This window comes from Sycon ciliatum, chromosome 1 (genome assembly GCF_964019385.1).
Source record: "Sycon ciliatum chromosome 1, ocSycCili1.1, whole genome shotgun sequence".
NCBI lineage: Eukaryota > Metazoa > Porifera > Calcarea > Leucosolenida > Sycettidae > Sycon > Sycon ciliatum.
This window is the reverse complement of record NC_088643.1, coordinates 81,066,707-81,092,556: the sequence shown is the minus strand read 5'-3', so window position 1 is coordinate 81,092,556 and position 25,850 is coordinate 81,066,707. Positions and strand designations below refer to the sequence as shown.

Sequence of the window (25,850 nt, the reverse complement as noted above, 5' to 3'; positions counted from 1 at the left end):
ATAAAATTTATATTATTTTGTACGCTTGCTGGCACACAGTACAGGTACGTTAATTATTACTTCAAAAAAACAAACAGAAGAAGTATACAGTGCTAGCATGCTATAGCGCTAGTGGTTCATTTTTAAGTTAATCCGGCACTTTTTACTGTTGCAATGTCACTATGTCCATGAGGAGGGCATTTTGGTTACTGAAAATGATGCTGGTTTATAAAGACAATAATTGTTCCTGTTTTATACGTGGCAAAGAGTGACTATTTCTATTATAGAAAAAGAGTTGGTGGACAAGCCGTTGATTATTCACTCTCATTGTAATAATTATCGAAAAGTATTCTTTCTAGACCAAAGAGTGGTATATTTGATAACATTTTTAAATAACGATAGAAATTTTTACGATACTTCTCCAGACGTTTCGTTGTTCTGAACAACATCGTCAGTGGATAAAGAAGGAGTTTATCCACTGACGATGTTGTTCAGAACAACAAAACGTCTGGAGAAGTATCGTAAAAATTTCTATCGTTATTAAATGTTATCAAATATACCACTCTTTGGTCTAGAAAGAATACTTTTCGATATTTCTATTATGTACGATACCACTCATACCAGTAAGAGCCCGTAACCAAGAGTAGATAACTGCATGTGATTATGTCTTTTGACTCTTTTGTAATTATGGGCTAGCTATAGTTGCGTGGCATGTCATCTTCATTACAATGCTTCACTTACCCATTCCGGAAATTAAACGCAATGGTAAATGTTCGTGAAGGATGAAATTTGGATCAAGAAATCATGCAAAAATAGGACTATTAATTTTAATATTGTAGGTGTGTTGGCACGAGAGTTCCTGGCCTTTGCATGAGTACAGGCAAGAAGGCAGCCCCCAGTGTTAAATGCTCAGGAGGCCATTAATTTCACCCTTCCACTATTATCATACACACAAATGAAGAATATTACAAGAAAGACTATGGTATGACTGGACCATTCAAAAAGTGCTTCCTGCGGTCCGTCCCATCTCCCCATTCTGTGCAGAACACGAATCTACACGGCACCCGTGGCTTTCCATTGGCACAGTGAGGCGACATGCATTGTAGACTTGTTTGGTCTCTCTTTGTAGGTCCTTCGCTTATGCAAAAACTTCACGCTGCATGCACTCTGGACAATGGATTGAAAGCGTGAGTTGTGAATACCCTTCTGCACAACTCAGTGATTGTCACTGATTGACGCTACATTTGATTACCGGTATGTGAAATACGACCGGTTTTTGACTCATTGTCGGTTACTGGTGTGTCGGTTTCGCACAGATGTGAGCATGACAGGTGAATGAGCACACACCAAGTGGAGAATAACTGTCTCTGGATAATGCTTCAATAATCTCACAATGAAGAACACAGCTCGCTCTTCGTTCACTTATTCCTTACGGCGGCATGTTGTTCAAACCTTCTGTATTCAACATTTCACAGTGCAAGGACCGAGGCTTCAACTTGATATACTATAGCAGTTCCGAAACAGCGCAATCAAAATCTGCACCTTTGAGCAGAGGAGCATGACAGTGCTGTGCAGTGGATTCAAGCATGAATACATCAGCCTAGAGGGGATTTAGCACTGTGATCACTGACCAGTGAAGTAGCCAACATGTTTATAATAATAAGAAACCAGAATAAAATAGCCTAATTCAAGGTGAAGTTGTTTGTGCAGGCACATCAAATTCCAAAGAGTACCTCGGCACTTGGTATGAATGATCCCAGCCACAACACCATCTGCACCGGCGCTGCATGATGACTGTTGCAGGACCATCTGCACCGGTGCTGCATGATGACTGTTGCAGGACACGGCACGTCACCGCAGTACCAGTATAAGGTATGTGGGTGGAATGGCAGTTGGAAACGGCAAAGTGACCAGCACAATTACCGACTGCAGTGGGCGTCGATGCTGAAGACAGTCGACTACAATTGTAGTAGCAATGGATGTTGAAGACGGTCAACCACCAGTTGAATGCCGCCGCCGTGCATTAGTTTCTTTCTCCTTCTCAGGATCGAAGCTGACAAAAAGCTTGTCCCAGAGCCTGCGGAAGAAGCCTGGTTGTTCAACGGCCTTCTCCTCAGCACCTAAGAGTCACGCCATGAAGAAATACCATACATGTGCGGGTAGGTCAGGACTCAGAAGTACACATGATGATGCTCATGGAAATCTGACTGTGTGTGAGACAACTGGCTCTGTGCATTATAAAGCCCCCCCCCCCCCTCCCCTCCCTGTGAACACTGGGCTGTGCATGGAAGCAGGGTGCAAACAAGAAAATGGATTTTATTCCCGTAGCTATGCAGAAGACGTTACTTTAGTAACGTCTGGCGCTAGCCAGGGTCCACACAGCTTTAATTTGGTGTTTGTTTGTTTGTGTGTTTGTGTCACGCCTGGCGCTATCCCGTATCTGTCCCGTACCGTACCGTACCGTACCGTACCAAACACAGCTGGCCATATACAGCTGGCCGCACTATTCAAATAGGGCTTTTAAACGCAAGATCATAACGTGAAGCAACTTGGAAGAATGAGTATGAATGCGAAGTGTATGGGGGAATGCATGTAGGGCGATAGTGCGGGTTCGAATCCCAGGTAATGCCTGAAAAAATAGGAAATTGAAAAATTTATAACATCCCTATTCTTTTTTTTGCCGTCATCAAGGCGGTAGATGGTGTCGTAATACCCTCGACCGTACCTGACCCGTACCTGTCCCGTACCGTACAATCAAAGACGGCTGGCCACAATGCATATTCAAATAGGGCTTTCAAATAGAAATTGGAAAGGCTTCCTGTCTGAAGCCTTTCCATACTGGTACTCGATGTTCCAGTTTTGTGACACGAGAATGGCACGAGAATTAGTGTACCGCTGAGTGTACCGCTATACACGTGGTCGACACGTAGTCGACACGTTGTTGATACTTTTTTGACACGTGACCCCGTCAACGGTCTGCTTTGTGCCAATGCCACTCGGTAAACGCCGATGTCGCGTACGACAAAGACGACTATCCCGTACGCGAAATAGTTGAGAACTGCATGACGTGGACCTGACGGCAAGGACAACTGCGAGGAGGCCCCTTTCGGTACCCCTGACGGGAAGGAGAACTGCAGAAGTCGACGAAGTCGAACGAGGAGGCCCCTTTTCCGTACCCCATACTGCAAAGTGCCATTGATGGATACCTTTTGCACCTGGAACGACCCCTTAAACGCTGTCGCGGCGACTATCCCGTACGCGAAATAGTTGAGAACTGCTGACGTGGACCTTTTGCACCTGGAACGGCCCCGTAAACCATGGTAAACGCTGTCGTGTCGGCGGAGTGAATGTGCAGGGTACTAGGGTGAAAAGAATTGCTGCAAAGACGTCCCCTCTACTAGGCTCTAGGCCTTTGCCTTTGGAGACATCGTCGGCGAACTGAATGCGCAGGGCGAAAAGAATTGCTGCAAAGACGTCCGCTCTAGGCCTTTGGAGACATCGTGGGAACTCCTTCCGGTACTATACAAACTGCTGACGTGGCCGTGGACATGTACATGGAGAGTCATGGTGGGACTTCATGTACATGGATACATGATGCGAATTCCTTCCGGCACCCTCGTACCGCAAAGCCAACGGTGGGGAAGGAGAAGTGCAGACGTGCAGGAAGACGAACGAGGAGGAACCAGGACGAGCGAGCAATGGCAGGACTAGCTGGACCGTAAGTAATAGCTGAATTGTGCATGACAACTTGACATCCATGCGGCACTCGCCACTTGCCACTGCATATTTCTTGTCCACTAACAATGTCTCTCCTCTGCCCCCTGTGTGTCCACGGCCCTGTTTCTGAATTGGCCCGATGAATCGAATGTCTTCCGCAACTGGAACGGACCCCGTGAACGCTGTCGCGTCGGCGACTGAATGCGCAGGAGGGAAAATATTGCTGCGAAGACGTCTCCTCTAGACGACGGTAAGGCACCCCATTGATATGTTGCCAGTGTGTGCCAGGGTATCGCGCGATGGTGAATGAGGAATGATGAAGGGTACGGTGGGACTGTAGACCTGTTACCTTCTACTACTGTAACACGTTATCAGGTGGAGAGTGTCTTGTACTCACGTTATCAGGTCGAGAGCGTATTGTAGTCACTCTCTCTATTCCTGTACTTCATTACGTTTAAGGTGTACGTATAACTTCTCAAAAAAATTAATGGTCTACAGTCGTGTCGGAAGGGTATGGTGGGACTGTAGACATGTTACCTTCTAACACGTTATCAGGTGGAGAGTGTCTTGTACTCACGTTATCACTATTATCAGGTCGAGAGCGTATTGTAGTCACTCTCTCTATTCCTGTACTTCATTAGGGCCGTTTCACACGAGGTGTACATGGCTTTTCACGAATGGGCGTTCTAGGCACAGTACACAGCGCGTGATTTCACACGAGTGTCGCAACATGCTTTTCAAGCAGCAGTCGCCATGGCAGCTTTGACCTGCCTCGCACAGAAGTCGAAAAAAACGGAATCCGCATGCGAACGCGGGAGTTTTGAACACAAAATAATAATAATTATTATTAGTTTGGCAAGGAGATGTTCTCTCCCTGATTCTCGTTTTCTTTGATCGCCACAAGGAGAGAAAGATGAACGGACGAGAGAGGTTGCAAAGGATGGCGAGGCGTAGAAGGACTGCATTGCCCTCGCTTGTTCAAAGTGTAATTTCAAGTTTTTCTCTGGATTCAACCATCCTGAGCGGAACGCAGCATTGAGTTTCTCGGCGATCTCCCTTTCCCTCACAATACGCTTCACCATCTGGCCACTTTTTGACTTTTGATAGTCGGCCCACAACTCAATAAGTCTAGCCTCCAGGTCATCAGAGAATATTTGGCGAGGCATTGTCCGAAACGGAAGGCACAACCAGCAACCAGCAATGAAAGCAAACAGAAGCAAAAAAAGCAAACACGACGACAGATCACAATGCAAGGAAAACGAAGTTTGTCAGTAGAACGCTGGGTATATCCTGCTTTCTACACCCCTCCTGGTCTTGCTGAAAACGTACACGATGCGTTTCACATTTCGCGCCAAAAGTGCTCCATCTCCTAGGGAACATAACCGGAAACGTGACATGTACGCGATTTTGTACCTCGTGTGAAACGGCCCTTACGTTTCAGGTGTACGTATAACTTTTCCAAGAAATTTAATGGTTCACGTCTTCAGATAGAGAGCGTATTGCACCCACTGTCTAGTCTCTGTAGTGCATTGAGATTTTGTTGATCGAACATGAAATGGATACACAGACAAAGCCAGGCCAAGTACATGGCGAGATGTCGCCAGAAGAACGTCTTCAGGTAGAGAGCGTATTGCACCCACTGTCTAGTCGATTTTGTGGATCGCACATGAAATGGATACACAGACAAAGCAGGCCAAGTACATGAGAGAGTGGACGATGTGCAGATCGACACGGCCTGCGGGTACTTCATTAAAGCTACCCGTGACATAACTAGGATAAAAGTTAATCACTGCAAAAACATTGCCAAGTATGTGAGCACTTTGGACTTGACAGAAGAGTGCATGGGCGACGTTGACAAAACATACAGCGGTGACTGTCACTATCATGACAGCAGGGGCACATCGCACGCAGCATCGCAGATCGTGTCGAATTGCGCATCATAATATTGCAAAATTGCTCCTGTGCATGCAAGTGGATTTCATTGCACTTCTCAGTTTGAGAAATGCTCGATTATGACAATTCTCCGTGTGAGTGCACTAGCCCTGAACAGACATGTAGGTGAACCGTTTGTGGTGTCTCATAGCCTACCTCACGACCTTCTGCTTTCTTTCTTCATCACTTGTATCTTGCAGGTATATCATCCCGTGACGACCACATTGAAGTCTGAATTTGAAGTGTGAAGATGCTTCAGCAACCACATCGTACTTTTCCATTGCTTTCATTGTGCTTCTACTGTGCATGTGTGTAACTTGTGGGGTAAACATGTGATGACATTGTATGCTGGCGACACGGTCAGATGTTCATGCGTCTAACGTACACCTGCATGTTATGCATTGAAAAGGGTTTGCCACTTGCGATCCTGGGACGAGTTTCAGGTCCGCTTTGTCCTGTGTGGGCTGTATCAGATTGCTGTTCACTTCTCTATCTGTTGGATATGTGACTTTCTGCAAGTTTCTGGTGTATGATGGCCACGTCCTTGCTTGTCACTTTGTATGATATTACATTCTGTATTCGCTGCTTCCATGGCATGGTCTGCAAACTGCAATCCTTGGGCAAATGTCATGTTTGCTATGTTGTGCTTTGGCCGTCAGCTTGTCTACACGCTGTAGTTGAATTATTTTTGTTTCACAACTGACTTCCTCAAGTACGGTGGCCACTGCTTTGCATGGCATTATACATGAAGAAGTTCCTGTTTGTGTCGTGTGCATGTGCGTATGTGTGCGTGGCCACGTGTGTGTGCCGTGTGCATACACATGTTTGTGTATCTGTGTGCGGGGTAGCGAGGCGGGGAGGGCTGGTATGTATCAGTGTGTTATTGCAGTCGCATGGCTACATACAGTACATCGCGCGCGTGGTCATCATGTTTACCTTCGGGGTTGGGGTGGGGAGGGAACGGAAAAAGAGCTGAAATTATCCATATAAAAATCGCTCTGTGAGCGGTTCTGAAAAACCTTTACTGGTACTGCCCCGTCGTAAAAGTAAGAAATTAGAACTGGCCCATTGTCCCCCCAAATGCGAACTGATCCACCTAAATCGCGAATGACGGGACCCGAACGCACCAGTAGCACGAGGTTCCTACCTGTGGATGCAGATGGGGACGTTGGTCCGGACCATAGCCTAGGCATAGGCCATGTATGGTACTAGCGGTAGGCTTCCCTATCAAAATAATAAATTCTACTACTACTAGTGTTACCCTATGATCCTGTGCCCTCCCGACCTCGTGCTACTGGTGCGTTCGGGTCCCGTCATTCGCGATTTAGGTGGATCAGTTCGCATTTGGGGGGACAATGGGCCAGTTCTAATTTCTTACTTTTACGACGGGGCAGTACCAGTAAAGGTTTTTCAGAACCGCTCACAGAGCGATTTTTATATGGATAATAGTATGTGTGCGAAGTGTATCGGGGGATGCATGCAGGGCGATAGTGCGGGTTCGAATCCCAGGTTATGTCTAAAAACAAAAAGTAGAAATTTATAAGAATTTATCCCTATGCTTTTTTTGTCTAGGTCATCAAGGCAAAAAAGCATAGCGTAGGGCCCTGAGCTTCCAAGCTCTCTCGTTGAACATGGCTGTACATTAATAGAATGGCACTTTCCTAGCAAACACTGTCGCGCGTGTATACCGGTATTACATTTTACTACAATCAGACAAGCACACTGTTGGCACACAGCACCACTGAGAAAAGAAAATGGGCCAAGACATCACCAATCATCAACTCACTCACTGCCACTGTCACATAGTACATGTACCACGGTAGTACTGAAGTATGCAGAGTTGCGCACTGTAAACCGCCCAAAAATCATGTCACTACATCTTTTCTTTTTGTTTGTTTGTTTGTTGAGGTTTCTCAGAGCTAGGGAGTTTATGATTGTAAGAGTTTGCGGAGCTGCACTGTGGCCAGAGCTCACACATACGTTACGATGGTAAGAGTTTGCGGAGCTGCACTGTGCTGGCCAGAGCTCACACATACATTACGATGGTAAGAGTTTGCTGAGCTGCACTGTGCTGGCCAGAGCTCACACATACGTGTTTACGATGGTAAGAGTTTGCGGAGCTGCACTGTGCTGGCCAGAGCTCACACATACGTGTTTACGATGGTAAGAGTTTGCCGAGCTGCACTGTGCTGGCCAGAGCTCACACATACGTTACGATGGTAAGAGTTTGCGGAGCTGCACTGTGCTGGCCAGAGCTCACACATACGTGTTTACGATGGTAAGAGTTTGCGGAGCTGCACTGTGCTGGCCAGAGCTCACACATACGTGTTTACGATGGTAAGAGTTTGCGGAGCTGCACTGTGGCCAGAGCTCACACATACGTCAGGATGGTAAGAGTTTGCGGAGCTGCACTGTGCTGGCCAGAGCTCACACATACATTACGATGGTAAGAGTTTGCGGAGCTGCACTGTGCTGGCCAGAGCTCACACATACGTGTTTACGATGGTAAGAGTTTGCGGAGCTGCACTGTGGCCAGAGCTCACACATACGTTACGATGGTAAGAGTTTGTGGAGCTGCACTGTGCTGGCCAGAGCTCACACATACGTGTTTACGATGGTAAGAGTTCGCGGAGCTGCACTGTGCTGGCCAGAGCTCACACATACGTGTTTATGATGGTAAGAGTTTGCGGAGCTGCACTGTGCTGGCCAGAGCTCACACATACGTGTTTACGATGGTAAGAGTTTGCGGAGCTGCACTGTGCTGGCCAGAGCTCACACATACGTGTACATCCACTGTTAATAAAGATTGATTAAAGAAAAGGTCTTCTCGCGGAAATGGTGAGCACTAATAGTAATACTAGTACATCAAAACTCTGGGTAGAGCGGTGCTAAGCACAGATGTTTCTGTGTACTGTCGTCACTCAGTGACCGTCAAGCAAACAAGACAAGAAACAAGAGCATAGCTGTGTGTCTCACCCTCCTCCTCAGCAAGCTTGTCTATCAGTTCGCGCTGCGTTGCTGTCAGGCGTCTGCACAAATGTAAAACCACACAGATGCAGGCAAGCATGTGCACAGGCGAGACAGTAGAGAGGTCGCGCACACAATGAAAATTCGTAGCACTGCAACGAAAATTTCAACGAAAAAAAGCTAAAGAATATTTGTAAACTGTCAGGTTGCGCACATGTGGACTTTTTCGTCGGTCGACGCGGTTACGAAGTGTCAAGACAGGGAGTGGTAAAATATCAATATCTTAGTACTCCATGTGACGAAAATTATTTTCATAGATCTGCTCTGTTTCGGTCGCGTTTGGACGAATCTTCATAGCAGCTTTCTTTACTCGAACCCGGACGGTCAAGATCTTACTTCGAAGTAGGGGTGAAAGTTGGCACTGAGATCCCGAGTTCGAGTACTCTGATAATGAGTCTCATTTTCTCCGATCGAATATTCGAGTTTTCGAGTATTCTTCATCTACTAAAATTGCACACCAAGGGCCTTAAAATCACATGATACAACCCTGATTGAACCGAGAGGCAGTCATTTTTCTCGGTTATATTCAGGGGTGAAAGGATTATGTGGTTAAGTCGATTAATGAGTCGAAAAAATCTAGTCGATTACGATTTTTCTAGTCGCTACAGCATTTTCGTACGACATACTATACCATGTATACGGTACGACGAAATATCCGCCAGGTGCAGTGTGTCTACATGACTCTACTGCGTGCAGCACATGTACCAGAGTACGAGTCGATGCGCTCGTGCACGGAGGTATCAAACAACGCGTGCAGCACGCACAGCGAGTTGCTCATGCTCTGGATACACACTACACGCGTACCCGGTAGATCTACCTGATGTACTCTAGATCTATTGTGTGACACCCGGCTCCTTTCTCTGCACCGCGCACTGATTCGTATCCGCGAACTTCCGTTCCGGTTGCTTCACGGAACTCACTGCACATGTGCTGGACAAGTAGTCTTCAGAATCAGTTTGTGCCTGTGCGACGGTCGATGTTTCCATTATTTTTTGTTCTCTTTGAAGTTTCAAAATTGATTGTAGTTGATGCAAAATGGTGAGTTTTGTCGTCAGTGGTGCTTAATCGATAATAATCGATAAGTAATCGATAAGTTTTGGATTAACCGTTAAGGAATATCCTTTAATCGTTTCACCCCTAGTTATATTGGAAAGGTGGGTCATTTGGGCTTTGTCTACTCGTGGACAAAATCTGCGCATCAATATCTGCCTACTGCTGCTCTGAAACTGCAGATTTCTGTCGTAAATGCATGTACCATGTATGAACGAGTACTCTGGTTTATTCCGAGTACGATTATTTTTGAAAAACCCGAGCGAGTACTCGAATATTCGGTATAGTTGTTTCAACCTTACTTCGAAGTATGAATTTTCGTTGCGCGCAACTTCTCTACTTACACTAGTTAGACCCTGTGGCAAAAGCTTTAGGGACAGCAGCGTCCGATGAGGGAGATCAAACATGGGAATATATTAGGATCACTACAAGAAGGTCCACACTGGATGACTAAGCAATGGATGATCATTCTGCCCATTACCATGAATACAGGACACATCCTGACAATGTACTACCAAGAGTACATAACCAAAAGTGTGCAACTCCTATCTCGAGCTGCGATGGGTTCACCCACGGCGGAATTTTTTTATCGCGTCATTCTTTGGCTGAAGTATGATCAAGTGTGTATGCTTTCCCGCACATTTTTGTAGATACGGTGAGAGTTCACCAGGTTCAGGACACATCGATCTATCGTCCGTTGTTCTGCTTCGACTACCGTAGCTGTGATGTACAAATTCTTTGTACTTTGATCTCTGGCTACGCATGATGGCATCAGCGAACCATGTCATAAAATGATGTCATAAAAAAATTCCGCCGTGGGCTTGGGGATCGTCGAGTTGCACACTCTTGGTTATGTACTCTTGGTACTACCTTACACAAAGCCTTTCAAAGGGCAAAGGACAAGACGGCGGATGCTACGGGTAAAGGCGGGTAGTTCTAAGAGCAATTTACTCACCTTGGAACGAGGATTTTCACATGAATAATGTGGTCTCCACAGCCAACAGCATTTAAACGTTTAATTCCACGACCACCTAACCGCAGTGTGGCATGTGATTGGGTCCCGGGCGGTATCTAAAGAATCACAAATCACACAGATCCAAAACAGAGCACCGTCGAATGGTGTTGCAGGTTGCCCTGCTGTGGGTCACTTCACTGATGGAGAAGAGGTGTAAGCATTCATGCGTCTGAGCTTGCAGGTGCCTGGGTGCAAGCACACCCACACACACCCATGCACACCCATGCACACCCACACTCACGCACACACACCTGTCCTGTCCTGTCCTGTTGACACACACACACACACACACACACACACACACACACACACACACACACACACACACACACACACACACACACACACACACACACACACACACCATGGTCATCCGAACCAGGGTATGATGTTTAGCAAGACTTAGCCATGGTTCTCTCAGTAAGTTGCTATTCACTTGCCCAGTTGTACACGCAGGTGTAAATGTTTCACGTGCTGTACTGGTAACATTTTTATTTTATTTTTTTACTGGTAACTACAGGCCAACAACTGTGCTACTTACAACAACATCCACCAAGCCACTGACACCATCGACACGAACAGTTCCACCACGTACAGCCTGCAGTAGAATACATGGGCGGACCAAAGAAAGGAGAACAACATTTGATCAGGTGGTGAAGCCACGCTCATTTACACAGTACCATAAGAATTCCGGTCGCACTCGAGAGAAGGAGACATAAGCCTGTCACGGAAATGAAGACAATGCTGAACTACTTATGAGAGAAGTATTTCAAAGCAGCAACGGCTTTGAAGACATCTTCGAAGAAGCAGCCAGCCGCTACTACTAAGAAGACGACCAACTATCACCAAGAAACCACCAAACAACATGATCGGAGTGAAAGGGAGGACCGGCAGACGAGAAGTTGCTATCCACAAAAAAAAACAAGAAGTGCACAGCACTTCCCTGGCCAGATTCGGACAGGGAACAGATTCTCAAGATTGGGTGAACCGTGGGTCTAATTTCCAGTGCATGTACATGTACCACATTACAGGTCATAGCAGGTCAAAACGATACCTTTGCAAAGCTAATTTCGACATTGGAGTGGACATCGTAACCCTCTCGGACAAGGTTGTTATTGCCAGCCACCTAGATGCAGAAGGAGAGACAAGACGCTAAATTCATAATGGAAGATACCATGTTGTGCTACAGTAGCAAACCAACTGAATGTCACCTTCTAGAAGCAATGTTGCTTGCCACTAGGGCTGAAACGATCATTCAATAACTCACGATCAACCAGTATCATTAACGATCGATATATTGGTTTTATCGATTCCTGTTGGCTATACCAAACACCAGTTGATAAAGAAATTTTATGATGCCGTTGCTACGCTAGAAATTTGTGGCACCGCACCTGTTGACATATGTAGATATCTGGCTGGTTTTATCAGCATGAACTACTCAAGTAGAGAATTTCATGTTGTTTCTAGAGCGAAGAATGTCATCACCCTCTGGCAACTCCTCTCATCTCCAACTTCTCCCACAAATAAACCGAAAAGACAAAGTTTCTCTCCCAATCTCTTTCAAAGCCACAAGTCAATTTTACTGCCCTTGAAAGTCTTGAAAGTACATGATTGCACTTGTATTCCACTATCAGATGGAGTGCAAGGGCTAGAATACTGTCACTGATATGCATGCGTAAAAAATCGTTAGTACTCGTTTTGAACACTAACGATTATCGATCGCACTCTTAACGATCGATATGCGAGTTATCGGTATAATCGTTTCAGCCCTACTTGCCACCCTAGTCGTGTAGGTAAGTCGTACTTTGCAAGACAATATACCAATATACCACTAGCATAACAAGTCACCATTCATGAAGATGGGCCTATGGCTGAAAGCTTGCACTGCGATGTGAAACAATTGATGGTTTGTATCACATATGCATATTTATCAGATTGCCGCGTAGAGTTGGCCTGAGGCGCATGTCTTCTTCATAACTGCTTTTAGACCAGCGCATGACACATACAACAGGTCAGAATAACAGTGACGTACAGATAGCTGCACAAAGAATGTCCCAGCTCCAGTCACGGGCACCGAAATAGTCTGACCATCAGACACACCTAAAACAAAACAAAAACAAAGCACCAAAAACAGCGTCAACAAGCTAGTACACTGTCCCATGCATCTTTGACTCAGCCGTAATCGCATCGCAGCACCGGCATTATAAGAACAAACATTGTAAGGACGTCCCGAGCAAGGCCTAAACTTACCAGCTGGAAACGGAACAACGACTTTTCTCTGCTGATTCGTATGACCTTGCCCAAAGCAGACAGTACAGGCAGTTGTAAAAAGGAATCCCTTTCCAGAACAGTCGGTACACGTGGAGCGCATGTTGAAAAATCCAGTGGATAATGAGACCTGCCAACAGGGAAAAGGAGAAAATAAACGTGGCTGCTCAAACGCGGTACTAGCAGCCACTGAATTATGTACAACTTGCAGCATAACTGAGCTTCACATTCCGCTCAGCCGGTGAGAACTAGGAGAAACCGATATCGGTGCATGCACACGTTTCATGCCACCGATCACCAATAAACCAAGCACATAGCAAGACAAGAAAGAAGAAAGAGCCATGTGCACCAGTAGATACAGCAGGCAAACATGAGAATAGTGATAAGATAACCAACACAACAGCGGTAGCAACAGAACAGTGTGGCAAGTGGCTATGATTGAGCAAAACCAATAAATAACATACCTCTCCGGTGCCACCGCACTTGGGGCACATGATTGTTTCGCTGCCTGGCTCGGATCTCATTCCATGGCAGTGATGACAGATACCAGTGAAGGACAAATCTAACTCTTTTTCCGTGCCAAGAGCTGCTTCAACAAACGTCAAGTGAACTTGAACAATCTAAAGAAGACGCAAAGCAATCAAAATACATCAAAAACTAGGGCTGAAACGATCGTGGATTTTCAAGTATCAATTACTCTTTAGCTTAACGATCGAGTAATCGATTATAATCGTTAGCAAATAGAGTCATAGTTCTGCGCAAACATTACTCTGTTTCCACAAACTATGCCTTCATAATACCAACAAATCTGCATTAGTGAAAGGGTAGCTCCGAGACATGGCAGTTTTGAAGTCAATTATTTTAACCTCAGAACATGAACCATGCATACCCCTGGCAACTGCATACTCCCAGCGGAAACTGATTCAAACTTCACAAAACGAGGGTTTACAGTACTTTCTTGATACAAATTAAAAAAACGCAAAATAATCGTAATCGGTAATCTAAACGATTGCTCGATCGTTAGAGTTATCAAACGAGTACTCGATTATTCGGTATAATCGTTTCAGCCCTATCAAAAACCCATTAAGATACATTCATCTAAGAAGAACTGAAAGCTCAAATAAAATAAAGAATCGAAAAAGATCTTCAGTCTGCACGCAAACAGCTATACTTGCACATCCTCTCATATTTCATACTGAAGGCCCAGGTGCCTGCTCATTGCCAGTTACAAGCAGATAGACATGTCAATTCAGGCAGGTAACTCACTTAGAGCATGCCTTGATGAATACGTATGCCAGTACCGTGCAAGTTGAAGATGGCACACTGTAAAACTAAAACAGAACCAGGAGTTGACCAGTACAGGGGTCTACAAGTAGTGAATGAATTTCATGAACATTGAACTTTCACTCAGCACGTGAAGTAGTGAGCCTGCAGCTTCATGCAAAAAGAGGCCAGCTACAAACGGCAAGATGAGCATGAAACACTCATTTCTTCCTCTAAGCATTCAATACATGAGTGCACAATGCAACCATATTATAACCATACCTGATTAGAAGCATACGAGTATCTCTCGGCAAAGTCGGCAAAGTCAAAGTTTCGGCCGAATTGCTCCTGAAAAGCTCTGAATATTTCTTCAGCGCGCTGCTCATCTTGTTCACCAGGTTTGCGAGCACCGGGTTTGCCTGATGCTTTGCCAGCAGTGCCTGCTGAACTACCACCCATTGTACTGGAAAATCCACCAGCTGTAAGCAAGCAAGCAGACAATATATACGGATAAGTATTTCGAAGTAAGGGGAACAAGAGAACACAAACACACGTACACGCGTGCACGCACACACACACACACACACACACACACACCACACACACACACACACACACACACACACACACAGTCGCACAGAATGTCATGCGATGAACAGCACACGCATACGCTCACAATCAGACAGACACCACACACACACAGACAGAGAAACACTTGTGCTAATACACACTGACAACAACAGTGTCATGTGATGTACGGCTGCAGGACAAAGGAAACCGGAAAGCAGTCGGCGAGGAAAGAATAAGACCAGAGCAGCAGCCTGGCTAGAGGATTTCATGTTCTCTGACCATACGGTAATCACTGTGCCCAGAAACAATCAGCACCGTACCTGGACCGCCTTGCATGTCATATTTCTGCCGTTTCTCTGCATTACCCAGAGTCTAAACAAACGGCAAGCACAGCAAAGTTAAAAAGAGAACAACAATAAAGAAATGAGACAAGTCTAGTCCAGTTCAGCAGAAAAAAGCAAAACAGGAACCCACAGTGACGGTAGTGAAGCAAGTACTATCATGCGTTACAAGAATTGGGAAATCGTTCGTATAACTAGGTCTTTCCTGGCGGGTTCTGGGCTCATGTACATCTTCAGTGCATGCAATGGCAATACCGAGTTCCAGCGCCAATTTTAGCAGCTATTCACAACATGTATGGACAGTTGTTCCTACTATAATCATTTCTCTCTCTCTCTCTCTCTCTCTCTCTCTCTCTCTCTCTCTCTCTCTCAGGGTTCCTGTCCTGTCTACACTGCAAATATGTCCCGTACGTAAAGAATAGCTACCGCACAGTTTGTCCTCCTGGTTGCAATATTGAAGATGACGAATCATTCAACACGCATCAATGATCAGGAATCCGGAACTAAGACAACCCGCTGGGCAGTTTTTTCTCTCCGAACAATAGCTGTTGATCTTCGGATCACCATAATTATGTAGTATTACTCGACCATTCAAAATTTGCATGGACAAGCCTAACAAAAGCCCGATCTAACGTATGTGATCAGGACTGGAGCTACTTTCTCTACCATTGAAGAGCGGCGAGATAGGCAAGACTTAACAGCAGGTTGCTTACTGCTTATGCTCATGTGACTAAACTTACTTCATATGCCGAAGCAACGCGTGCAAATTTCTTGGCAGCTTCTGGATTGTCACGGTTAGCATCCGGATGATACTTTCTAGCTAGCTGCAAAACAACAAGAGGCAAACACAAGCGGCACTTAGAATGTGGTGGTGGTTGTGGTGGTGGTGGTGGTGGTGGTGGTGGTGGTGGTGGTGGTGGTGGTGGTGGCGCTGTCATTATTCCGCACTACACTACAGTAGAAAACTGACCATTACATGCAAATCAGTAGACAAACTCCCCTTGTCAGCAGGATTCAATTCTTCTGGAACAGAGTTCCCATTGGAACATAATAGGGAGGTTTCGCTCTACGTAATTACGTGTGAAAATCCGTATGTCGTACGCGCCGGGGAGCGAGGGCAACTTTCATACGTAAATCTCTCTACGGATTTCCGTAGGAAAGCTCTTTCCTACGTTGGGTCCTCCGTAGGACTTTTTGAAATATTTTTTCCGCATTTTCCACCTTTGTCCATGGCAACGTTCAAGCCGCGCGAAACACAAGGTACACACACCGTACACCACGTGCAAAATAAAATGGAAAACGCGGTTTCGGTTCATGGTGCATGCGGTAGACGCATGCAGCCAACGCGTCTCCAAAGCAACAACGCATGTTTAGCAGTCGTGTTGAAATCACGTAGAGCGAAACCCAACAGCTCTGATTTTTACTAGGGGTGAAAGTTGGCACTGAGATCCCGAGTTCGAGTACTCTGATTTTCTCCGATCGAATATTCGAGTATTCTTGATATCCTAAAAATCGCACACCAACCGCCTTAAAAATCACATGATACAACCCTGATTGAATCGATTGGCAGTTCTTTTCTCGGGTGTATTGGTTGGTGGGTCATTTGGGCTCTCTCTACTCGTGTACAAATGTTCATCACACAGTCTGCACATCAATATCTGCTGACTGCTGCTCTGAAACTGCAGACTTCTGTGGTAAATGCATGTACCATGTATGAGCGAGTACTCTGATTTATTCCGAGTACGATTATATTTGAAAATCCAAACGAGTATTCGAATATTCGGTATAATTGTTTCACCCCTAATTTTTACGTATGAAAATTCCGTGCCGTTCCTACGTTATTTTCATACGTAATTCCGTAGAGCGAAACCTCCCTAATACTGGAAGCCAGCATTGTAGGTACAAGAAACACCATTCACATCAGGACCGTTGCCAGGAGAATGAAAACACTAGTCAAACAGCAAAAGTAAAATATCAGTTCATACTAATACCGTAAAGTACCGTTGATCCGCCCCCTCTCTATTTGCCGCCCCCTGTCGAATTTCTGCCTGTGAAGCGACTTCAGCGTATACAACTAAATACGATGTTAAACCGACGCATGTACTGCTGTACACAATACGTGCCAGTGCAGGATGAAAATATGCACAATCCAGCACATCGAGTCTGATCTTCCACGTTGTTGTACATCGTACTGCACTTTACAGCCTTGATCGAATTCCCGCCCCCCGCCGAAAACCCAGCTGGGAAGTGACATGGCGTAGGGGATCAACGGTACTTTACGGTACTCACTAAAGAAGATGCCATCTAACTTGAAAACATGTACCAGTAATTAACGACAAGTAAAACATAATATTATATTGATTGTTTATCGGCAGCGCCCGCCCCGAGTTTCTTCCCGGCCAAATTATTTTATTTTTCAGTATTGGTAGCTGTACTGTGTTTGCTGCGATCTATGCCTACTGTATACTGGCTCTAATAAGCGTGGCTGTAGATGTTCACAGATTGAACCATACATGCGTGGCTGTAGATCTTTGAAGGCCAAGTCCACAGATTGAACCATACATGTAGGTGCTACCGGTATGCGCTTGAAAAGTGAAACTAATAAAGTAATAATTATCAGCTGCCTGATTTTCTTTGTTGTCCTATGTTGGTTGTTTCACTGTTCCTTTATTGTGTATCCTAGAAATTATCTTGCAAGATGTTATTCGTGGCTGACGATTCATCTGCATCGCATGGATCTATCTCACTCTGCGCCGAAATGGCTTCAAACAAGAAAGGAGAAGAAAAAGGCATGTCTGGGTTTGTGAACGAATCTAGAGAACGCCATCAAGAGTACTACAGCCGATCAATGGCGCCATGTGCCAGGCAAAGTCAATCCAGCCGACCTCGGCACCCGTGGCGAGCGCGCAGCCGACTTCATACGGAACGATACCTGGTGGAGAGGACCCCAGTTTCTGCAGTCGGCACCGGCAGAATGGCCGAAAACCAACCTCACTGTGCCAGCTCAGCTCCCCGGACAACTGAAGAAGAAGCCAGCCATCACGTTCGCCGTCGAACATGAACAGATCAGGCTAAGCCCATCTACGTACTCGTCCTGGTCGCGGCTAGTACGCATCACGGCATGGTGCTTGCGATTCCTAGGCAACCTGAGAGCAAGGATCACGAGGGGGCGAGCGGTTCCCACCAGCGCGGTAGTGGTACCATTGCAACAGACTGACGGGACGTCTGCAAAGAGTGCAGCCAGCAACTCCACAGAACAACACGCTACGGAGGAGTTGTCGCCGCAAGAACTGCAGAATGCGGAACTACACTGGATTAGAGCGGCTCAAGTCGACACCTATGGAGGCACAATCCAGCGACTTGCACTTGGAAAGACTCTGCCGGCATCCGACCCGCTACAACGGCTGAATCCGGTGTTGCTCACAATTGAAGGTGTTCCTATACTGACACTGAGTGGACGACTAAAGGAATCGGCACATCTCGGCCGTGGTCTACAGCAGCCCATGTTGCTGCCACCAAACCATCGGGTGACACAGCTGTTGATCATGCAAGAGGATCAACAATGCCACCATTCTGCAGGGTCCCAACACCTACTGGCGAATCTCAGGCAGAGGTTCTGGATCGTGAACGGCCTTGCAGCTGTAAAACGCGCACGCCGAAGTTGTGTGAGGTGCCAGCGGATGAATGCTAAACCAGCAGAACAGCTGATGGGACCTGTGCCCAGTGTACGAACAACTCAGTCGTTCAAACCCTTCAGCAATTGTGGAGTCGACTTCGCGGGCCCATTTCTCACGAAACAAGGCCGCAGTCGGGCACAGCAGAAACGCTATCTGTGCGTCTTCACTTGTGTGGAGACCCGGGCCTGTCACCTAGAGATGGCGACATCGTTGAACGCAGACAGCTTCTTGATGGCGTTCTCTAGATTCGTAAAGCGTCGGGGAAATCCATCCGTCATGATATCCGACAACGGCACCAATTTCGTTGCCGCTGAGAGAGAGCTTCGTGAAGCTGCCGAGCAGATTGATTGGCAGAAGGTAGAACGTCGGTCCGCCGATGATGGTATCAAATGGCGTTTCAATCCACCACGTTCTCCCCACTTTGGCGGTATCTTCGAAGCAGTAGTGAAAGCAGCAAAGCGTGCACTCACTCATGTGCTGGGCAAGGCCAGCTTGACTGATGAGGAGCTCGTCACTGCCTTCACCGAGGTTGAGAATATCCTGAATTCCCGTCCTCTCACACAGCTCAGCACTGACCCGCAGGATGCCGATGTGCTGACCCCGAATCATTTCCTCGTTGGCCGCATAGTGCAACCACTTGATTTGGAGATGGAAGTGAATGCCTCTGACGCCGTCCACCCGCGGAAGCGTTGGCAAGTAGTACAGCAGCATGTGTGTCATGTATGGACCCGCTGGATGAAGGAACTGGTTCCGCTATTGAACCTCAGGAAGAAATGGAGAGCAGAGAGAAGAGAGCTGCAGAAAGGCGACTTGGTGCTGTGCCCAAGTCCGGATGTGACACGTGGCCAGTGGCCACTAGGCAGAGTCGTAGGAACCCATCCAGGAGCCGATGGTCATGTAAGGGTAGTGGACGTGAAGATCGCCGACAAGATCAAGCGCCGGAGTGTTCACCAGCTTGTTCCATTGTGTGCAGATAGTGGCTGAGGAATTCAGTGCCTTAGCCCACCGTAGTGACAGTAGCAGCATAGAATGGACCTGCATATTTCCTTTTAGTTCTTTGTCTTTTCATGTTCTATCGTTACTGTTTGGTATCACACTCAGTCTTATACCCTTTGTGTGAGAGGGGGATTATGTTCCGTCGCATTTCATATATTGCTAGACTATCTGGTTTCTGTGTGTGAGCCGACAATAGGCGGTTGTGCGATGACAGTCTGGTTCTTTTCATTACCTTCGTAATCTGTGTCACGCTCACTTGGTTGCGGTTTCATTCATGTCTGTCATGCTAGTGTTAGTAGCCGCTGAACTAGTATCGTACGCTGCACATATCTAGAGTGCAAGAGTTCATAGTGCGTACGGGATCTTTCCATGCCTGCTGCTTTGGCTTCCTTTGTTTCGCTGCTTTTCAGGATATGTTCTGTGCATAAATTAGCTGGTTTTTAGTTGATAGTGCTTTAGTGTGTGTCTAAGGATTTGTAGAGAACAGGAGCTGTTGTTGTATCGTCTTGCAAGAACGTTGTAAGACAGATCAAGCCCCACAGTTTGTGTGATGATTCGAGTGTATGAGTACTCGAGTGCATGAATATACAGTCTTCGAAGGGTTCGTGTGCGTGTGAGTAGAAAATACGAACACCTACCCTACAGCCATATACGCGAAAAACAACTCCCGTCCGCCCCGATTTCTCAGGAAAAATCTGACAATAAACAATCAATATATTTTACATGGCCTAAAAAGCAACTTTTAGTTGCTGACATGTGATGTCAATCATAGCAAGCCACAGGATCAGAGCGCAACGCATATCCTTTTTTTAAATGCCGGCTTTGAGTATCAAAGCCAAGTTAGCCCACACGGGCGCAAGCATTTTAAAAGGTCAATCTCCAAGTATAGTTTCCCAGAAGACAAAACGCTACAAAGAAAATGCTCAAAGTATAATTTACCTTATAATATGCTTTCTTGATGTCATTTTGGGAAGAATTTTGCTGGACATCTAGCGTTTTATACAAATCCTCTTTCCGTAGGCCACCTACAGGACACAACATAATAATTATCATTACAGTATTATTGAGAATTGACTTTGGCAAGGGCAGGAGAGAAAACATGCCCAATTCCCGAAGTTATGCAAACGACGTTACATAGTGTAAACTAATCACTCCCTCCGACGGGCACACGCGACAAGCCAGAGAGCCAGAGAGTAATGGTTCACATTGTATTTTGGGAGAGCAAACAAAGCTAAAACTAAAGTCGAGTGCCAAGAAGAAAGAAGAAGGAAGACCCGGTCCCAAACGAAGGACCAAGTCCAAAGGAGAAAATATGGCGGAGTATAAAAATGACCAGCACGTGTCACGCACCAGCTCCACACGCGCGACACCACAATCACTGCATGCATGCACTGCGCTGCCTTGATACATGATCGGGCCGCGGGCGCCAGGAGAACAAAGCGCTAGCACGGACAACACTAGCGGAACTAGCTGGAACAACAGTGTTACATGCATCATGACAAGAGAACAAGATATTGCATGAAGGTCGACACACATGCACAGTTAGGTATGATAGTTACAGGTACAGTTACATTTCAATAGTAACGTCTGGCGCTAGCCAGGGTCCTCCATGCTTTATTTCACAATTATGGCTGTATGTGTGTGTATGTTTGTGTGTATGTATGTGTGTGTGTGTGTGTGTGTGTGTGTGTGTGTGTGTGTGTGTGTGTGTGTGTGTGTGTGTGTATGTGTGTGTGTGTGTGTGTATGTATGCGTGTGTGTGTGTATGTACGTGTGTGCACGTGTTTGTGGGTCTGTTCGCATCTCACGTGACATAAGATGGAGCACCAGTTTAGCTAGCTCAGCACAATGATCAGATGATGACATGGATCTTCATATACACATACAGTGAGGGTCCTGAGCTGAGCTCTCTGGTTTATGAAACAAACACAATCAGCAATTCAACATCTCTTCGCTCTGTCTGTCTGTCTCTGTCTGTCTGTCTGTCTGTCTGTCTGTCTCTATCTATCTCACAGACATTTGCTTTCCAAATGGCATACAAGAGAAAATTTCGCAGCATTTCTCACCTCCCTGCGTATGAAACGCTCTTGTGCTTGAAAGGGTCTCTGCATAAACCCAGAAAAAAGCAGATTGGAAGAGGAAAGCACACAGGATTCATCATAATGTGATGGGAAATACAGGTCGAATCCTGATAATTCAAACCCCCAAAAGCCGTAGAAAAACTTCTACCGTATTTTCCGGGGTATAAGCCGCACCGGGGTATAAGCCGCACCCCCCTTTTTGAGGCAAAATATTGACTAAAAGTTGGTATTCGGAGTATAAGCCGCACCCACAAACCAAGATTTTTCACACTCATTGACAAATGGCCTTTCTACAAATTTATTATGGTTATGGAGCTAAATACCATGTTAGATCAGATTATGAAGTGTTAGTGCACCACAGGTTGCTGCAGAGATGTTGGTGTATTGCTGTGTTGACTACAGATCACTCCATGTCATCTGCACTATCTTCAGTCTCGCTGCCACTGATGCACTAAAACTACTTCGAAGTAGTAGTAAAAGTGCCGGGATAGCAACACAGGCGCGAAGAGTCGAATGACATGTCACATGACGTCAGCATGCATACTGATGTATGCTAAGCATTCATTCGCGCAAGCATATTCGGTGTATAAGCCGCAGGGGCGATTTTGGTCCGATTTTTAGCGAAAAAAAGTGCGGCTTATACCCCGGAAAATACGGTAATTATCTCGACACTCTAATTATCCAAACATGTAACCAAAACACATTACCGTAATTCCGCGCATATAAGCCCATGGGCCTATATCCGGATATAAGCCCATGGGCCTATATCCGGATATACCGGTAAGCCCACCTCCGTTTATAAGCCCATGGGCTAATAAACAGGCACACATACGACTCACTTGTCAAGTAGAATATTTTCACAATAATGGACTCTTGCTACCATGGTACAGCAGGTCAGTGGAGTTTAGTAGTTTACCAGAAGAATATGATAGACCCACTATGAGAACGGACTTGTACTTTTTCGTGAACCTTCAAAATTCGAATATTGGCCCATGGGCTAAAAAACGAACATGTTTTACTGGATATTTTATTCCCAAACTGCATTATTTCACATATAAGCCCATGGGCTTATATGCGCGGAATTACGGTATGTATGTCAAAATGCTCGCATTGTCACGCAGAGTTGCGCTATGCACCTTAGATCGCTTTTTGATTATGCTGACGTGTCTTGGGCTGGCTTATCAGCAACAAACGTAACATGCCTAGAAACACATCACAGAGAGATTCTAAAGCTCCTTTTCTGCGAAGCCCACTTGACCCCTTCCACTGAACTGTATGCTCTCACCCAACCCAGACCACCCCACTGTTGCATAGGCGGCGCACTCACTTACTCAAACTTGCCACGTGATTAAATTGCGCCTCCATCCCCACATCTTAGCTGTTATAACTGGTTCTCCGACTCCTCTACTCTAGCCACAGAATACGCAATTCTCTGATCCTAGCCACAGTCGCCACTAAGCTCACATCATGCCTCAGAGACCCAGCTTTCGGCACTTCAATAGTCCCCTTCTAGTTACCTTTCTCTATTCCTTTTCTCTCTTTTCTTTCTATTTTCAGTTCCTTACGGTTCTTCAGCCGTGATCAGCTTTCACCCCCACCTCTTTTGATTGGCAACTACATGCTATGGGGTGTGAAATAAAGCCATGCTCAAAGCCAAAGTGCGGACCTGGATGGTGGGCATGATTCCCGAGTCACTCAGGGACGTAGCACTGCTGTTGGAGGTAGTCTGGCCGGACGGGTCCGGGGTCTCCCCTGTGAAAATTTTGAAATTTGGGTGCAAAATCCTGTATTCTGGGCACTTTTGGCATTATGTTAAAAAAAAGTGGTCCAGCCAAAGCCCGGCTGCTACACCCCTGTCACTTGATGAATGATTACGATTACATGTGTTTCATCTTTTACTAGGTGTGTGTATGTGTGCGTGTGTGATGTTTGTCGGATATTGTCAGTATCACAGCATTTACACCCTCTACAGCACAATATCAACATGCAATATCATACCCAAGCGGACTAACTCCTTCAGTATCCACATGCCTGGCTTGCTGTTTTGGGTTTGATATTAGCACCTTCCATTTTGACTTTCGCTCACCACCCCACCGATCACAGACGAAATCGCCAATCATTTGATTGACGATTGTGTGAGATTGTGTGAAAACACAATAATGTACTAGTAAATAAATGTCGGTGTGTACTGTAGCAATTCGATTTTTGAAGAAAACATTTCTCACCTGACAATGGAGTTCTGAAGAGGGTCCCGCGAGCTGAAAGCAGCAACCGCTGAGAAATACATGTCATGATCGCAGCTGTACTTGCTGAGAAATTTACGACACGAGCTAATAAGCACGGTCACCGGTACTACGCATTTCTACTCATAGACATAATCATTACTTCGCTCGTATGAACTATGAATATATAATTATTGCTTTCGAACTGGTTACGGCTAGAGTTAGGGGGAAGGGAACCGTAATATCAACTGGATCCTACAGCTAGCTGTGTGGACAAGAGATACGTTGTACTTGTAGTGTAGAAAATGTTCAAATAATCCAGAATGGGATATATCTGTCGATGCCAAAATGTACAGACTATTAAACAGAGATCTATTTTTGATGAATCAGAGGCTCACGCTTTACGTAATCGCTTCGGGGTTTTCCCTGATCGTTGGTCGCGGGAAATGCGAAAGTGAGGACATGAAAATGTAGGATGACATGACCAGCAAGAACTGCATGAAGAAGCGCATACACATCAGCAAGAGTTCATAACCTTGATAACCCCCACTCTTGACATCAGCAAGAAGAAGACTTTGAGTGTCGGACTGTGAGGGAAATGTTGGCAAATTGTACCTTAAATTCGAGTTGCGATCTTTGTCCCAGCTATGGAGCTCGTTAGTACTTTACTTACTAGTATGATTGCGGTTTCCTGGGCTGGAAGTCCGACTCGAACAATACAATGTACTTCCTCAAGTTCTTGGACAGATTGTGTGAGTCGAGTCTGAAGGTAAAATGTTGCTCAAAGGCTTCAGCGGTAGTACCATGGAGCTACGTGATGTGACAACGGCAGCCAATCAAGTTAGGACTCGTACTCTCTTGAAGAGGTAAGTGTGTCTTGCTCACTTTTGTGTTTAGATTATGCGGACAGTGATTGTCACGTCAGGGCCTAGGCCAGGGGGAGTACATGTGCTAAAATAAAAAAAAACGGTTTTTAGTACTCCCTGGTGTTTGTATTGTTTGGTGACACTGATTCTAAAAAAAATGGAATGTAGAAAATTAAACAGCATCATTGCTAGTAGGCTATAGGCGTATAACCACTCCTGTGGCAGTATAGATAAGATTACAGTACTGGCGGGTGCCGAGGAACGTACCGGTAGTGCCGAAGAGCGAACAGGCTAGAATTTCACCAAGCACAGCATGCCATGGTGACTTAACTGTGCATAGACCATAGTACATGATTGTACATGAAAGTAAGAATGACCTATACACAGAGGATTTTCATCTCCATCTGTGACAGCACCGCGTACCGCACAGTTGCTAAAATAATAAAATCTGCAGCAATGTGTCTATGCTGTAGGTACTGGCCGGAGAACAACTACGATATATTTTATAAACTGCCAACATCAAGGAACATGCGCGGCTTGATGTTCAGGGGCGTCGGAAGGTATTTTAGTGTGGTACGGTCAGCCACCTGAGGTTCAGTTTACTCGTAGGGGGAGGGATGGCTGAGCGGAAAATTTTGGAAATTGAGGGCGTGTTCGAATTATCACTCTTTGACTTTTCGAGGAGTTTCTTATTGGCCTCTTCAGAAAAAACGAAGCTCCTCGAAACTCCACAACCTCATCCGATGGGAGAGGTGGATTAGTTTCAAAGAGTTTGGAATAGCTACGTCACGTAGTATGTGGAGTCTCACGGTGGAGATGGTTGATCTGATCGCACGTCATCATCGC

General features: G+C 45.8%; 1 protein-coding gene across 1 annotated transcript; it reads right to left on the bottom strand.

The window, feature by feature from the left end:
* Positions 1-1,337: 1,337 nt before the first annotated feature.
* On the bottom strand, positions 1,338-24,530 carry LOC135805801 (dnaJ homolog subfamily A member 3, mitochondrial-like). Its single transcript, XM_065319903.1, has 14 exons — positions 24,142-24,530; positions 21,902-21,940; positions 20,775-20,860; positions 15,903-15,986; positions 15,142-15,193; positions 14,534-14,730; positions 13,453-13,608; positions 12,971-13,118; positions 12,753-12,820; positions 11,775-11,846; positions 11,262-11,318; positions 10,661-10,776; positions 8,605-8,657; positions 1,338-2,099 (listed from the first exon to the last, which is right to left on the bottom strand). The coding sequence occupies exons 1-14, from the start codon at positions 24,206-24,208 to the stop codon at positions 1,972-1,974; spliced, it is 1,323 nt and encodes a 440-aa protein (XP_065175975.1). The 5' UTR covers positions 24,209-24,530; the 3' UTR covers positions 1,338-1,971.
* Between the last annotated feature and the right edge of the window lie 1,320 nt (positions 24,531-25,850).

Bases quoted from the DNA above. Each gene is read 5' to 3' on its own strand.
- LOC135805801 (XM_065319903.1), bottom strand. From the start codon at position 24,208: ATGACATGTATTTCTCAGCGGTTGCTGCTTTCAGCTCGCGGGACCCTC. The intron at 13,119-13,452 runs GTATGTTATTTA...CCCTGTTGGCAG, and splicing joins AGTGCGGTGGCACCGGAGAG to GTCTCATTATCCACTGGATT. The intron at 10,777-11,261 runs GTAAGTAGCACA...GTGATTCTTTAG, and splicing joins GTGGCTTGGTGGATGTTGTT to ATACCGCCCGGGACCCAATC.